Source organism: Artemia franciscana, chromosome 6 (assembly GCF_032884065.1).
Source record: "Artemia franciscana chromosome 6, ASM3288406v1, whole genome shotgun sequence".
Taxonomy (NCBI): Eukaryota; Metazoa; Arthropoda; class Branchiopoda; order Anostraca; family Artemiidae; genus Artemia; species Artemia franciscana.
Window position 1 is genome coordinate 1,190,676 of NC_088868.1, and position 15,506 is coordinate 1,206,181.

General features: G+C 40.3%; 1 protein-coding gene across 1 annotated transcript in view; it reads right to left on the reverse strand.

Moving 5' to 3' along the window:
* Positions 1–15,506, reverse strand: part of LOC136027889 (queuosine 5'-phosphate N-glycosylase/hydrolase-like) — a 49,256-nt gene that overhangs the window by 16,853 nt on the left and 16,897 nt on the right. The window contains exon 3 of the mRNA XM_065705315.1: positions 1,362–1,638. Within this exon, the coding sequence (XP_065561387.1) occupies positions 1,362–1,638 (277 nt within the window). The remainder of the gene's footprint in view (positions 1–1,361; positions 1,639–15,506) is intronic.

A 15,506-nucleotide genomic window follows, 5' to 3' on the forward strand; every position in this document is an offset into this window, starting at 1 on the left:
TTTCTTTTTGCTTACAATCGATAATTTTCGTCTAGTTACCTTTTTATTGTTAATTGAAGTTTTTACCTTTTTCTTTTTATTTCCTTTTGTAGACTTCATTTGACCTCTTTTATTCCTTGTTCTACTAAAGACTGATAACCAAAGGGAGGCTTTGGTCAATATACTTACATTTTTTCCTCGTTCATTGGCTTTCAACTTTCTCGATTTTTTAGTGAAGGAAAGGGATTAGAAAAAATCTGTTGTGCCAGAAACGCGTCAGATTTTAACTTGTTTTGCAGAATTTAGAGCAAGATTGATTTTCCATTCAAATTTATTCTGCCGTATTTATACTGCTCATTTAATTTTACTGTGCACTCTTCATTTTGTTTTGTTTCCTTTCGTGGGCTTTAAACTACTTGAATATTTTTTTTTAACTAAAGACGGCTGCGCAGAAATTTCGGCCAGAGTATATCCATTTTTGATTGTATTCACTAGCTCTAAATTTTCCCGTAGTTTTTGCCCTCTCGGAAAATACAGCAAGTTTATTATAATACCAACTTTTTTAATTCCTAGCAATATCCAGAGTTAGATTTACTGCAGCATAATGCTTCACTCCTCTTAAACTGGCTGCTTCAAAACTCCTCTTAATCTGGCTGCTTCACTCCTCTTAAACTGGCTGCTTCAAAACTCCTCTTAAGCTGGCTGCTTCACTCCTCTTAAACTGGCTGCTTCAAAACTCCTCTTAAGCTGGCTGCTTCAAACCTCCTCTTAAACTGGCTGCTTCACTTCTCTTAAACTGGCTGCTTCACTTCTCTTAAACTGGCTGCTTCAAAACTCCTCTTAATCTGGCTGCTTCACTCCTCTTAAACTGGCTGCTTCAAAATTCCTCTTAAACTAGCTGCTTCACTTCTCTTAAACTGGCTGCTTCAAAACTCCTCTTAATCTGGCTGCTTCAATCCTCTTAAACTGGCTGCTTCACTCCTCTTAAACTGGCTGCTTCAAACCTCCTCTTAAACTGGCTGCTTCACTTCTCTTAAACTGGCTGCTTCAAAACTCCTCTTAATCTGGCTGCTTCACTCCTCTTAAACTGGCTGCTTCAGTGTCACTTTTTGAACGTTGCAAGGGACACAATCAGAATTATATTTCAGATGATGAATGTTCTACTATGAGAAATGTATTTATCTACATAATACTTCCACAAATCAAATATTTACGCGGATATTTGTAAATTTTCAGATGGGGTCTTAAGTCCATACTACCTGGTCAAGACTTGACAACTATATTCTCTTCTTGATCACCACTGAACGTTGTATCGAAGGAATATTTGACCTCTTATTGGTGCGTCGATGAATGTTTGACAAAAACTACATCTTAATCCTTACCTCTTTGCTCTTTGTATAAGGCTTCGTCTTCAAAAGTGAGAAAGTGACTGATGACAAGGTCACACAACTTCAGAGCTGAATTATCTGCTTCTTTGAGGATATTACTGAACTTCCCACCAAATTTTTCCATCAGCGTTTTACCAGCTGAGACCAGACTCGAGTACCTTTCTTCAAACAAAGGAATTGGTGGACAATGGTCATCAGCTTCAAGTATTCTCATCAAGACTTTACGATCTATTTGGGAGTAATAATATGCTGAAGTAATTGGAATTCCACTCTGAAAATAAATAATTCAATTTGAGTTCTATGAAACATTAATTTTTAAAAATAGAGTTATTTTTCGCCGGAAGTGGAGTCATCACACATCTCTTGGGGAAGGAGAGTAGAGAGGAGAGGGATTATGAAACTCAGGCTTAAGATTTTCGACCATGAGGATTATGACACCGAAAAGTGCCGTTATTGGTACAATATGGCGCTTTATGACGGCATTATGAAAATAAATTTATAAAAACATGAAGACATAAAAATTAGCTTTTAAATGAGACCTTTTGAATATATTGATCAAAATAATCATGGAAGATGTGGCACCCAAAAGTGCCGCTTTAGGTGCAACATGGCACTTTATGACTGCGTTATGGAAACGAATTTATAAAAACATGAAGACATAAATATAAGCATTTAAATGAGACCTTTAAAATGTATCAACCATGAAGATTGTAGAAGACATGGTAGAATAAATTGCCATTTTTGATGCAACAGGGCACTTTATGATGGCGTTATGAAAGACAATTTCTAAAAATATTAAGAGACAAAAATTAGCTTTTAAAAGAGACCTTTAAAATATATCAACCAAGAAGATTATAGAAGATACAGCACCAAAAAGTGCCGTTTTGGGTGTAATATGGGACTTAATGACAGGGTTATCAACAAATTCATAAAAACATGAAAACATAAAAATTAGCATAAAAATTTGACGTTATGAAAACAAATTTATAAGGAATTGAAGACATAAGAATTAGTTTTTAAAAAAGACCTTTTAAATCTACCAACCATGAAGATATGGCACCGAAATGTGCCTTTTTGGTGCAAAATAGCACTTTATGATGACCTTATGAAAACAAACTTATTCAAATATCAATATATAAAATTTAGATTTTAAATGAGACCTTTTAAATATATCGACCATGAAGATTATGGAATATATGGGACCAAAAAGTGCCGTTTTTGGTGCAACATGGCACTTTATGATGGCGTTATGGAAACAAACTTATAAAAACATGAAGACATAAAAATTAGCTTTTAAATGAGATCTTTTGAATATATTGATCACAATGATTATGAAAGATGTGGCACCCAAAAGTGCCGTTTTAGGTGCAACATGGCATTTTATGACTGCGTAATGAAAACGAATTTATAAAAACATGAAGACATAAAAGTAATTGTTTAAATGATAACTTTAAAATATATCAACCATGAAGATTATAGAAGATACGGCACCAAAAAGTGCCGTTTTTGGTGCAATATGGGACTTAATGACAGGGTTATCGACAAATTTAAAAAACATGAAGACATAAAAATTAGCATAAGAATTTGGCGTTCTGAAAACAAATTTATAAGGAATTGAAGACATAAAAATTAGCTTTTAAAAGAGACCTTTTAAATGTATCAACCATGAAGATTAAGGAAGATATGGCACGGAAATGTGCCGTTTTGTTGACAAATGGCACTTTATGATGACCTTATAAAAACAAACTTATAAAAATTTGAATATATAAAAATTAGATTTTAAATGAGACCTTTTACATATATCGACCATGAAGATTATGGAATATATGGCACCAAAAGTGCCGTTTTTGGTGCAACATGGCACTTTATGACGGCATTATAAAAAGAAAACAAAAAACAAGCAGGCATAAAAATTAGCTTTTGAACGGGACATTCAATGAACCAGGAATTAAAACGAATAATCGAGTCAAAGTTAAAATGAACAGAAATTACCAAAAATAATACCGAGGCTACCAGTCCGTAAAGCGTCTTTTCTCTCCCTCAACATTCCCTGAAAGTCTGTGCTATTTTGATAACCCAAAAATATAATCTTCTTTGATCTACCTAGTTACTTACCCCTGAATGAACTCCAATTCTTACAAGGGACTTATAGTCTTATAGGGACTCCAATCCAACTTGTCTCCCCCATAACCGCAAAAAAAGAACTTCCTACAAGTTTCAACTTGATTCCCCAAACCCATCGAGGGAAATGCTATGCATACTATTTTCAAGTGTGGCAAAGTATCCTCCAAAATCAAAATTCAACATCCATTAGATATCCCAAACATACTTAAAGTTTCAACTCTACCCTCCCCCCACGCTGTTCCTGAGATATTGCAGATACATTATTTTGACAAGCTGGACACGCATAGTGTCTTTCGACTTACCTTGATACTTAACCATGAATAGATTTTAAGTTCTATCAGGCTTGCAGTGCAAAAACGCTTAGGCATGTCAGAGACAAAAAATTTTAGTAATCTAAACCTCCCCCCCCCCGAACGATACTTGGTTTATTCCCAAAAAACCTTTCCCAATTTACCCCATTAAAATTTCCCCATGGAAAATTCCTCAGATAATTTCCCACACAGAACATTCCACCCACATTCAAGATTTGGCAGCCAAAAAGAAACTACGGCAAATAAAAAATAACCAAGGAAAGAAGGAATTTGGAATGTTCTACATATATTCCAAAGTATAGAGAGAATATATGGTGTAGAATATACTCTCATATTTATTTTAGTATTTTCATTTTCATTTATTTTTGTTTTTCTGTTTTGTTTTTTTTTGGGGGGGAGGGGGATTGAGGTATCATAACATGTTAAATAGTTTGAAAATATGAAATTAGTATCAAGAAGAGTTACCTCATGCTTTAAGTGGACACAAATAACAGGCTAGAACTAAGAAGCACGAGTAATGGCCCATGGACGTGGTCTAGTGGAAACCATAGGTGTCACTAGCCAAAATGTATAAAAGGAGAAGGGTATATATTGTACCGACTGGCTGGTATATTTAACGGCTGATTTGAGTGAAATTGTTATTAAAATTACTTTTTAAGACAAAAATGAATATAGATCCGTGATCTTCTCTCTTGGAAATTTTTTTTTTAATTTAAAATTTTTTTAGATAAGGGCTTGAAAGCTCCACAATTAGATTCCCTCATATTCTCAATCTAATTGTGTGATTTTTGTTACGATCACTTGTCTTTTTGGCACCGTTTCCCCATTTTTCGAAAAAATGTGAAGCAAATTTTCACAGGCTCCTTGTGTTGGATGTGAAACATTAAACTTCATGAACTTTATATATTCAGAATCGGCATAAAAACTAGCATAAAACTTCCTTGGCTTCTTTTGAACCTTCATAGTTAAGTCCTATAATATGCCAAATCTAATTGTGTGACTGTCGTTAGGATCACTTGCCATTTTGGGGGGTGATTTCCCCATTTTTCGAAAATCAGGCAAATTTTCTAACACTTGTGGTATTTGATGTGTAGCATTAAATTTCATGAACTTCATATATTTGGAATCAGCATAAAAAACAACTCTTTTTTTTTATTAAATGTGACTAAATTTCCCTTTTTATTATTTTGGTTACTATTGGCCCGAATTGTTCCTTTCTTACAATTTGTTATCTAACATTATTTTTTTTCTCTTAATGTCTTTTTGGCGGCTCAGTTTTATGTGTGGAGAGAATTATCCGGGCCGATTTTTTTGGAGTTTGGGGGAATTTTCTAGTGGTATTTTTACAGAGCAGGCAATTCTCCGAGGGAGACGTTTTCTGAGAGAAATTTTCCATGAGGGGGGGGGGGGTTCTTGGGTAAATTTCCTGAGGAGAATACGTCGGCCCCCATTAGAAGCCACAGAACACTAGTAAAGGTTGGTTATGACACGCGGGAGCTACCAAAGGCAGAGGATTGTTTGCTTAATATTTTCCAGTGGAATTGTCCAGGAGTAGTCATAGGTCCAAGTTTGTGTGACTCCATATGAAACAACAAGTTGTGCGAAAAATACGGTTTAAACCAACTTTCAAGGGTTTTGTTATATATATATATATATATATATATATATATATATATATATATATATATATATATATGTATATATATATACATATATATATATATATATATATATATATATATATATATATATATATATATATATATATATATGTATATATATATATATATATATATATATATATATATATATATATATATATATATATATATATATATATATATATATATATATATATATTATAGATGTATGTGTGCGTGTGTTTGTGTGTGTGTGTGTGTGTGTGTGTGTGTGTGTGTGTGTGTGTGTGTGTGTGTGTGTGTGTGTGTGTGTGTGTGTGTGTGTGTGTGTGTGTGTGTGTGTGTGTGTGTGTGTGTGTGTGTGTGTGTGTGTGAGTGTGTGTGTGTGTGTGTGTGTGTGTGTGTGTGTGTGTGTGTGTGTGTGTGTGTGTGTGTGTGTGTGTGTGTGTGTGTGTGTGTGTTGTGTGTGTGTGTGTGTGTGTGTGTGTGTGTGTGTGTGTGTGTGTGTGTGTGTGTGTGTGTGTGTGTGTGTGTGTGTGTGTGTGTGTGTGTGTGTGTGTGTGTGTGTGTGTGTGTGTGTGTGTGTGTGTGTGTGTGTGTGTGTGTGTGTGTGTGTGTGTGTGTGTGTGTGTGTGTGTGTGTGTGTGTGTGTGTGTGTGTGTGTGTGTGTGTGTGTGTGTGTGTGTGTGTGTGTGTGTGTGTGTGTGTGTGTGTGTGTGTGTGTGTGTGTGTGTGTGTGTGTGTGTGTGTGTGTGTGTGTGTGTGTGTGTGTGTGTGTGTGTGTGTGTGTGTGTGTGTGTGTGTGTGTGTGTGTGTGTGTGTGTGTGTGTGTGTGTGTGTGTGTGTGTGTGTGTGTGTGTGTGTGTGTGTGTGTGTGTGTGTGTGTGTGTGTGTGTGTGTGTGTGTGTGTGTGTGTGTGTGTGTGTGTGTGTGTGTGTGTGTGTGTGTGTGTGTGTGTGTGTGTGTGTGTGTGTGTGGTGTGTTGTGTGTGTGTGTGTGTGTGTGTGTGTGTGTGTGTGTGTGTGTGTGTGTGTGTGTGTGTGTGTGTGTGTGTGTGTGTGTGTGTGTGTGTGTGTGTGTGTGTGTGTGTGTGTGTGTGTGTGTGTGTGTGTGTGTGTGTGTGTGTGTGTGTGTGTGTGTGTGTGTGTGTGTGTGTGTGTGTGTGTGTGTGTGTGTGTGTGTGTGTGTGTGTGTGTGTGTGTGTGTGTGTGTGTGTGTGTGTGTGTGTGTGTGTGTGTGTGTGTGTGTGTGTGTGTGTGTGTGTGTGTGTGTGTGTGTGTGTGTGTGTGTGTGTGTGTGTGTGTGTGTGTGTGTGTGTGTGTGTGTGTGTGTGTGTGTGTGTGTGTGTGTGTGTGTGTGTGTGTGTGTGTGTGTGTGTGTGTGTGTGTGTGTGTGTGTGTGTGTGTGTGTGTGTGTGTGTGTGTGTGTGTGTGTGTGTGTGTGTGTGTGTGTGTGTGTGTGTGTGTGTGTGTGTGTGTGTGTGTGTGTGTGTGTGTGTGTGTGTGTGTGTGTGTGTGTGTGTGTGTGTGTGTGTGTGTGTGTGTGTGTGTGTGTGTGTGTGTGTGTGTGTGTGTGTGTGTGTGTGTGTGTGTGTGTGTGTGTGTGTGTGTGTGTGTGTGTGTGTGTGTGTGTGTGTGTGTGTGTGTGTGTGTGTGTGTGTGTGTGTGTGTGTGTGTGTGTGTGTGTGTGTGTGTGTGTGTGTGTGTGTGTGTGTGTGTGTGTGTGTGTGTGTGTGTGTGTGTGTGTGTGTGTGTGTGTGTGTGTGTGTGTGTGTGTGTGTGTGTGTGTGTGTGTGTGTGTGTGTGTGTGTGTGTGTGTGTGTGTGTGTGTGTGTGTGTGTGTGTGTGTGTGTGTGTGTGTGTGTGTGTGTGTGTGTGTGTGTGTGTGTGTGTGTGTGTGTGTGTGTGTGTGTGTGTGTGTGTGTGTGTGTGTGTGTGTGTGTGTGTGTGTGTGTGTGTGTGTGTGTGTGTGTGTGTGTGTGTGTGTGTGTGTGTGTGTGTGTGTGTGTGTGTGTGTGTGTGTGTGTGTGTGTGTGTGTGTGTGTGTGTGTGTGTGTGTGTGTGTGTGTGTGTGTGTGTGTGTGTGTGTGTGTGTGTGTGTGTGTGTGTGTGTGTGTGTGTGTGTGTGTGTGTGTGTGTGTGTGTGTGTGTGTGTGTGTGTGTGTGTGTGTGTGTGTGTGTGTGTGTGTGTGTGTGTGTGTGTGTGTGTGTGTGTGTGTGTGTGTGTGTGTGTGTGTGTGTGTGTGTGTGTGTGTGTGTGTGTGTGTGTGTGTGTGTGTGTGTGTGTGTGTGTGTGTGTGTGTGTGTGTGTGTGTGTGTGTGTGTGTGTGTGTGTGTGTGTGTGTGTGTGTGTGTGTGTGTGTGTGTGTGTGTGTGTGTGTGTGTGTGTGTGTGTGTGTGTGTGTGTGTGTGTGTGTGTGTGTGTGTGTGTGTGTGTGTGTGTGTGTGTGTGTGTGTGTGTGTGTGTGTGTGTGTGTGTGTGTGTGTGTGTGTGTGTGTGTGTGTGTGTGTGTGTGTGTGTGTGTGTGTGTGTGTGTGTGTGTGTGTGTGTGTGTGTGTGTGTGTGTGTGTGTGTGTGTGTGTGTGTGTGTGTGTGTGTGTGTGTGTGTGTGTGTGTGTGTGTGTGTGTGTGTGTGTGTGTGTGTGTGTGTGTGTGTGTGTGTGTGTGTGTGTGTGTGTGTGTGTGTGTGTGTGTGTGTGTGTGTGTGTGTGTGTGTGTGTGTGTGTGTGTGTGTGTGTGTGTGTGTGTGTGTGTGTGTGTGTGTGTGTGTGTGTGTGTGTGTGTGTGTGTGTGTGTGTGTGTGTGTGTGTGTGTGTGTGTGTGTGTGTGTGTGTGTGTGTGTGTGTGTGTGTGTGTGTGTGTGTGTGTGTGTGTGTGTGTGTGTGTGTGTGTGTGTGTGTGTGTGTGTGTGTGTGTGTGTGTGTGTGTGTGTGTGTGTGTGTGTGTGTGTGTGTGTGTGTGTGTGTGTGTGTGTGTGTGTGTGTGTGTGTGTGGTGTGTGTGTGTGTGTGTGTGTGTGTGTGTGTGTGTGTGTGTGTGTGTGTGTGTGTGTGTGTGTGTGTGTGTGTGTGTGTGTGTGTGTGTGTGTGTGTGTGTGTGTGTGTGTGTGTGTGTGTGTGTGTGTGTGTGTGTGTGTGTGTGTGTGTGTGTGTGTGTGTGTGTGTGTGTGTGTGTGTGTGTGTGTGTGTGTGTGTGTGTGTGTGTGTGTGTGTGTGTGTGTGTGTGTGTGTGTGTGTGTGTGTGTGTGTGTGTGTGTGTGTGTGTGTGTGTGTGTGTGTGTGTGTGTGTGTGTGTGTGTGTGTGTGTGTGTGTGTGTGTGTGTGTGTGTGTGTGTGTGTGTGTGTGTGTGTGTGTGTGTGTGTGTGTGTGTGTGTGTGTGTGTGTGTGTGTGTGTGTGTGTGTGTGTGTGTGTGTGTGTGTGTGTGTGTGTGTGTGTGTGTGTGTGTGTGTGTGTGTGTGTGTGTGTGTGTGTGTGTGTGTGTGTGTGTGTGTGTGTGTGTGTGTGTGTGTGTGTGTGTGTGTGTGTGTGTGTGTGTGTGTGTGTGTGTGTGTGTGTGTGTGTGTGTGTGTGTGTGTGTGTGTGTGTGTGTGTGTGTGTGTGTGTGTGTGTGTGTGTGTGTGTGTGTGTGTGTGTGTGTGTGTGTGTGTGTGTGTGTGTGTGTGTGTGTGTGTGTGTGTGTGTGTGTGTGTGTGTGTGTGTGTGTGTGTGTGTGTGTGTGTGTGTGTGTGTGTGTGTGTGTGTGTGTGTGTGTGTGTGTGTGTGTGTGTGTGTGTGTGTGTGTGTGTGTGTGTGTGTGTGTGTGTGTGTGTGTGTGTGTGTGTGTGTGTGTGTGTGTGTGTGTGTGTGTGTGTGTGTGTGTGTGTGTGTGTGTGTGTGTGTGTGTGTGTGTGTGTGTGTGTGTGTGTGTGTGTGTGTGTGTGTGTGTGTGTGTGTGTGTGTGTGTGTGTGTGTGTGTGTGTGTGTGTGTGTGTGTGTGTGTGTGTGTGTGTGTGTGTGTGTGTGTGTGTGTGTGTGTGTGTGTGTGTGTGTGTGTGTGTGTGTGTGTGTGTGTGTGTGTGTGTGTGTGTGTGTGTGTGTGTGTGTGTGTGTGTGTGTGTGTGTGTGTGTGTGTGTGTGGTGTGTGTGTGTGTGTGTGTGTGTGTGTGTGTGTGTGTGTGTGTGTGTGTGTGTGTGTGTGTGTGTGTGTGTGTGTGTGTGTGTGTGTGTGTGTGTGTGTGTGTGTGTGTGTGTGTGTGTGTGTGTGTGTGTGTGTGTGTGTGTGTGTGTGTGTGTGTGTGTGTGTGTGTGTGTGTGTGTGTGTGTGTGTGTGTGTGTGTGTGTGTGTGTGTGTGTGTGTGTGTGTGTGTGTGTGTGTGTGTGTGTGTGTGTGTGTGTGTGTGTGTGTGTGTGTGTGTGTGTGTGGTGTGTGTGTGTGTGTGTTGTGTGTGTGTGTGTGTGTGTGTGTGTGTGTGTGTGTGTGTGTGTGTGTGTGTGTGTGTGTGTGTGTGTGTGTGTGGTGTGTGTGTGTGTGTGTGTGTGTGTGTGTGTGTGTGTGTGTGTGTGTGTGTGTGTGTGTGTGTGTGTGTGTGTGTGTGTGTGTGTGTGTGTGTGTGTGTGTGTGTGTGTGTGTGTGTGTGTGTGTGTGTGTGTGTGTGTGTGTGTGTGTGTGTGTGTGTGTGTGTGGGTGTGTGTGTGTGTGTGTGTGTGTGTGTGTGTGTGTGTGTGTGTGGTGTGTGTGTGTGTGTGTGTGTGTGTGTGTGTGTGTGTGTGTGTGTGTGTGTGTGTGTGTGTGTGTGTGTGTGTGTGTGTGTGTGTGTGTGTGTGTGTGTGGTGTGTGTGTGTGTGTGTGTGTGTGTGTGTGTGTGTGTGTGTGTGTGTGTGTGTGTGTGTGTGTGTGTGTGTGTGTGTGTGTGTGTGTGTGTGTGTGTGTGTGTGTGTGTGTGTTGTGTGTGTGTGTGTGTGTGTGTGTGTGTGTGTGTGTGTGTGTGTGTGTGTGTGTGTGTGTGTGTGTGGTGTGTGTGTGTGTGTGTGTGTGTGTGTGTGTGTGTGTGTGTGTGTGTGTGTGTGTGTGTGTGTGTGTGTGTGTGTGTGTGTGTGTGTGTGTGTGTGTGTGTGTGTGTGTGTGTGTGTGTGTGTGTGTGTGTGTGTGTGTGTGTGTGTGTGTGTGTGTGTGTGTGTGTGTGTGTGTGTGTGTGTGTGTGTGTGTGTGTGTGTGTGTGTGTGTGTGTGTGTGTGTGTGTGTGTGTGTGTGTGTGTGTGTGTGTGTGTGTGTGTGTGTGTGTGAGTGTGTGTGTGTGTGTGTGTGTGTGTGTGTGTGTGTGTGTGTGTGTGTGTGTGTGTGTGTGTGTGTGTGTGTGTGTGTGTGTGTGTGTGTGTGTGTGTGTGTGTGTGTGTGTGTGTGTGTGTGTGTGTGTGTGTGTGTGTGTGTGTGTGTGTGTGTGTGTGTGTGTGTGTGTGTGTGTGTGTGGTGTGTGTGTGTGTGTGTGTGTGTGTGTGTGTGTGTGTGTGTGTGTGTGTGTGTGTGTGTGTGTGTGTGTGTGTGTGTGTGTGTGTGTGTGTGTGTGTGTGTGTGTGTGTGTGTGTGTGTGTGTGTGTGTGTGTGTGTGTGTGTGTGTGTGTGTGTGTGTGTGTGTGTGTGTGTGTGTGTGTGTGTGTGTGTGTGTGTGTGTGTGTGTGTGTGTGTGTGTGTGTGTGTGTGTGTGTGTGTGTGTGTGTGTGTGTGTGTGTGTGTGTGTGTGTGTGTGTGTGTGTGTGTGTGTGTGTGTGTGTGTGTGTGTGTGTGTGTGTGTGTGTGTGTGTGTGTGTGTGTGTGTGTGTGTGTGTGTGTGTGTGTGTGTGTGTGTGTGTGTGTGTGTGTGTGTGTGTGTGTGTGTGTGTGTGTGTGTGTGTGTGTGTGTGTGTGTGTGTGTGTGTGTGTGTGTGTGTGTGTGTGTGTGTGTGTGTGTGTGTGTGTGTGTGTGTGTGTGTGTGTGTGTGTGTGTGTGTGTGTGTGTGTGTGTGTGTGTGTGTGTGTGTGTGTGTGTGTGTGTGTGTGTGTGTGTGTGTGTGTGTGTGTGTGTGTGTGTGTGTGTGTGTGTGTGTGTGTGTGTGTGTGTGTGTGTGTGTGTGTGTGTGTGTGTGTGTGTGTGTGTGTGTGTGTGTGTGTGTGTGTGTGTGTGTGTGTGTGTGTGTGTGTGTGTGTGTGTGTGTGTGTGTGTGTGTGTGTGTGTGTGTGTGTGTGTGTGTGTGTGTGTGTGTGTGTGTGTGTGTGTGTGTGTGTGTGTGTGTGTGTGTGTGTGTGTGTGTGTGTGTGTGTGTGTGTGTGTGTGTGTGTGTGTGTGTGTGTGTGTGTGTGTGTGTGTGTGTGTGTGTGTGTGTGTGTGTGTGTGTGTGTGTGTGTGTGTGTGTGTGTGTGTGTGTGTGTGGGTGTGTGTGTGGGTGTGTGTGCGTGTCTGTGTGTGTATGTTTGTGTGTGCTGTGTGTGTTTCTGTGTGCTTATACATATACCAGGGTCATATATGGCATTTTTGTTGGTGAGATGAGATGTGTGTGTGTGTGTGTGTGTGTGTGTGTGTGTGTGTGTGTGTGTGTGTGTGTGTGTGTGTGTGTGTGTGTGTGTGTGTGTGTGTGTGTGTGTGTGTGTGTGTGTGTGTGTGTGTGTGTGTGTGTGTGTGTGTGTGTGTGTGTGTGTGTGTGTGTGTGTGTGTGTGTGTGTGTGTGTGTGTGTGTGTGTGTGTGTGTGTGTGTGTGTGTGTGTGTGTGTGTGTGTGTGTGTGTGTGTGTGTGTGTGGGTGTGTGGGTGTGTGTGCGTGTCTGTGTGTGTATGTTTGTGTGTGCTGTGTGTGTTTCTGTGTGCTTATACATATACCAGGGTCATATATGGCATTTTTGTTGGTGAGATGAAGTTCAAACTGGGACCCCCCCCCCTTGACACAATACTGATATATACCTCCATATATATAGATAAGTTCGAAGACCACACTGCCTTTCCATGACGAAAGCATAACATATCAAAATAGGGATGAAACCTTTTATTCGACAATGAACAGATGTAAGATTTTTTAACTGGATAATTCGAAGGCATATACAGTGTTCATCATCAGCAGTATATGTGATCGAAATGTCCAGTTAAAAAAATTTATATCTGTTCACTGTCGATTAAAACGTTTCATCCCTATTTTGAATTGTTATACTTTTGTTATACATCCATATTTTTAATGCGTATGTTTGTATGAACATATTTCTAAGCTGTATGTATGCATGTATGTATAAAATAGCAGCTGAAGTTTTTTCCCCTCATCTAACGTATCCACTTCGAGATTTTCCAGTGAAAATAGCAAAAACATAAAATAATTTATTTTGCAGTCACATCATGCCCATGGAAATAAAATATTCAGGAATTACCCCTTGCAATGTTTGTTTACCAGGAGTTAAATGCATGGTTAGGCAGACATGGTATAAGCCAAATCAGTGTAAACTTCACAGATAATAATCTTTATATTCAGTTACGTGTGATAATAATTTTGACTATACTTATAACAATGAATATAATATAACAACAGCTATAAGAATGACAATGACAATGACATGACAATGGCAATAACATGACTATAACAATGAACATAATATAACAACAGCTATATGAACGATGGTTATTTTATCAAACAGTTCGTGGTGACGAACTGTAGTAAGAAGCGACCCGGCTCAATAGTACCCAAAACTCTTAAAAGTAGAATTTTGACACCAATAGTTACATCAAAGCAATCACATTTTAATGCTGATTTTAAATATAAAAGTTTCATCAAATTTAGTGTTACCGATCAAAAGTTAAAAGCCTGAGAAAATTTACCTTGTTTTAGAAAATAGGGGTAAATACCACTTAAAGTCATAAATTTTACGAAAATCAAGCCATCAGATTCAGCGTATCAAAGAGTCCCACTGTAAAAGTTTCAAACTCCAATCTAAAAACATGTGGAAATTTGCATTTTTTTTTGCCAGAATCCAGATCACGAGTTTTTTATCGTTTTAAAAAGTAGAGTTGTGACAGAGTCAAACTTTAGTAAAGAGCGAGGTGTTGCGGAGGGGGACAACCCCTTTCATATACGAAGTAATTTCTGTTCTTCTCAAGTTTCAATGTCGCTTCTTCTTGCAATTAAAAAAAAAACTTTTTTTCATTTAATTGCGTATAGCAACTAGTTTGGTTGCGCTGTTGCGCAGTGTTTGCTACACGAGTATACGAATGGAAAACTCCGAGTATACGATTGGAAAACTCCAATCGTTCCATTTGCCCTACCTCCTTTGCCCTCAAACTTGTTCTCTGTGCTCTCATTGTACATTTTTTCTATGTTTATAGTACTATCTTCGTTCCTCCGTACCAGTTTAACCTCCAGTTAATAATACCTCCATGACACCATGATACCTCCAGCTGATACCTCCAGTTCATCCTTTAAGCTTCTCATATACAAAAACCAGTGACAGTTTCAGGGTTTTGAAAGGGGTAGCCTAGAATTTTGGCTATTTAATTCGGCAGTTGGTATATCCCAGTCAAAAGAGGAAGGACAATCCCCCTGTTGCTCTATCGTCCGCTGACACAAAGTAGAACTTTATTTTGCCATTGCTGCTGATATGAGCATGATCAGGGTCCCGCAAAGAAGAACCTTGCCACCCATCCCCCTCCAAAAAAGTCGATTTCTTATTGAATATTAAAGCAATTCTTATTCAAATCATCAAGAAATTCTTTAATACTCCCCCCAAAACATAACTCCTCCGCAAGTGCCTGGACGTGGGCGGGACTTCCCAGGAATTAATAACAGCCAAAAATTCTATTGAGAAGGGGACTTCACACCACCTCCTTTAAACTTCATTTTGGGCTCTTTTCAAGGATTTTAATCAAAGATTAACGTAAAATATAAGCAAATATATATAAAAATATACTATAATATACTATACTTATAAATATACTTATATAATATACTTATAAAATAATTATAAGAAACTTATTATTATAAAATACTAATAAATACTTATAAAATACTCATAAATACTTATATAAAATACTTATAAATATTTATAAAATACTTACCAAGTACTTATACTTATATATTATGCTTATATAAAATATACTAATAACAGGGACACTGCTTTTTCTTTCATGAAATTTTGAAATTTTGCTTTTTTCTTAATATGGACATGATTTTTGAATTCCAAAGGATAGGTAGGTGTATATCTCCTAAATTAATAAAATTAATAATTTGTGATCTAAAAAAGTGGAAAAGCTCACTAAGTTCCTCCAAAACTAATATATAGCACTTCCAGTCTCAAATTAACTCATTGAATTTTTTTTTTTTTAATATAGACATGATTTTTTAATTCCACAGGATAGGTAGGTGTATATCTCCCAAATTAATAAAATTAATAATTTGTGATCTTAAAAAGAGGAAAAGCTCACTAAGTTCCTCCAAAACTAATATATAGCACTTTCAGTCTCAAATTAACTCATTGAAATTTTGTTTTGTTTTTTCTTAATATAGACATGATTTTTTAATTCCACAGGATAGGTAGGTGTATATCTCCCAAATTAATAAAATTAATAATTTGTGATCTTAAAAAGGGGAAAAGCTCCCTAAGTTCCTCCAAAACTAACTTTTTCAATTCCCAGAACTTACCCTAGAAATTCCACATTTTGACATCTCCTTCCCGCAATATCACCCTGGGGATGCTTTATGGGCTAGTTTTCCCCCTATAACATGACAAATCATGTAAATTCTGTGTTTGTTTGTTAAATAACGGTTATTCAAAACGGTTTTTGTATTTGACAGCCTCGCCCCTGAATCTGGAAGATGCATTTCGAGCTACAAACCAGAAACCTGGCCAAGCCCTTAGACATGACGTCCTTGGTTTATAGAGCTCCATTTTTTATCAGAGCCAGGTAGATTCAGACCACCATGTTGAGTATCAAATGATCACTAAACATATTTGAATGTAATGTTAATCGACTGTTACTGCTACTGCTGCTAATAATACTAATAGTTTGTGTGGCCATCAACAGTAACAATGTAACATAGTACCACTAAATTCACAGCATCTTTATGATGTAGGCTAATAAA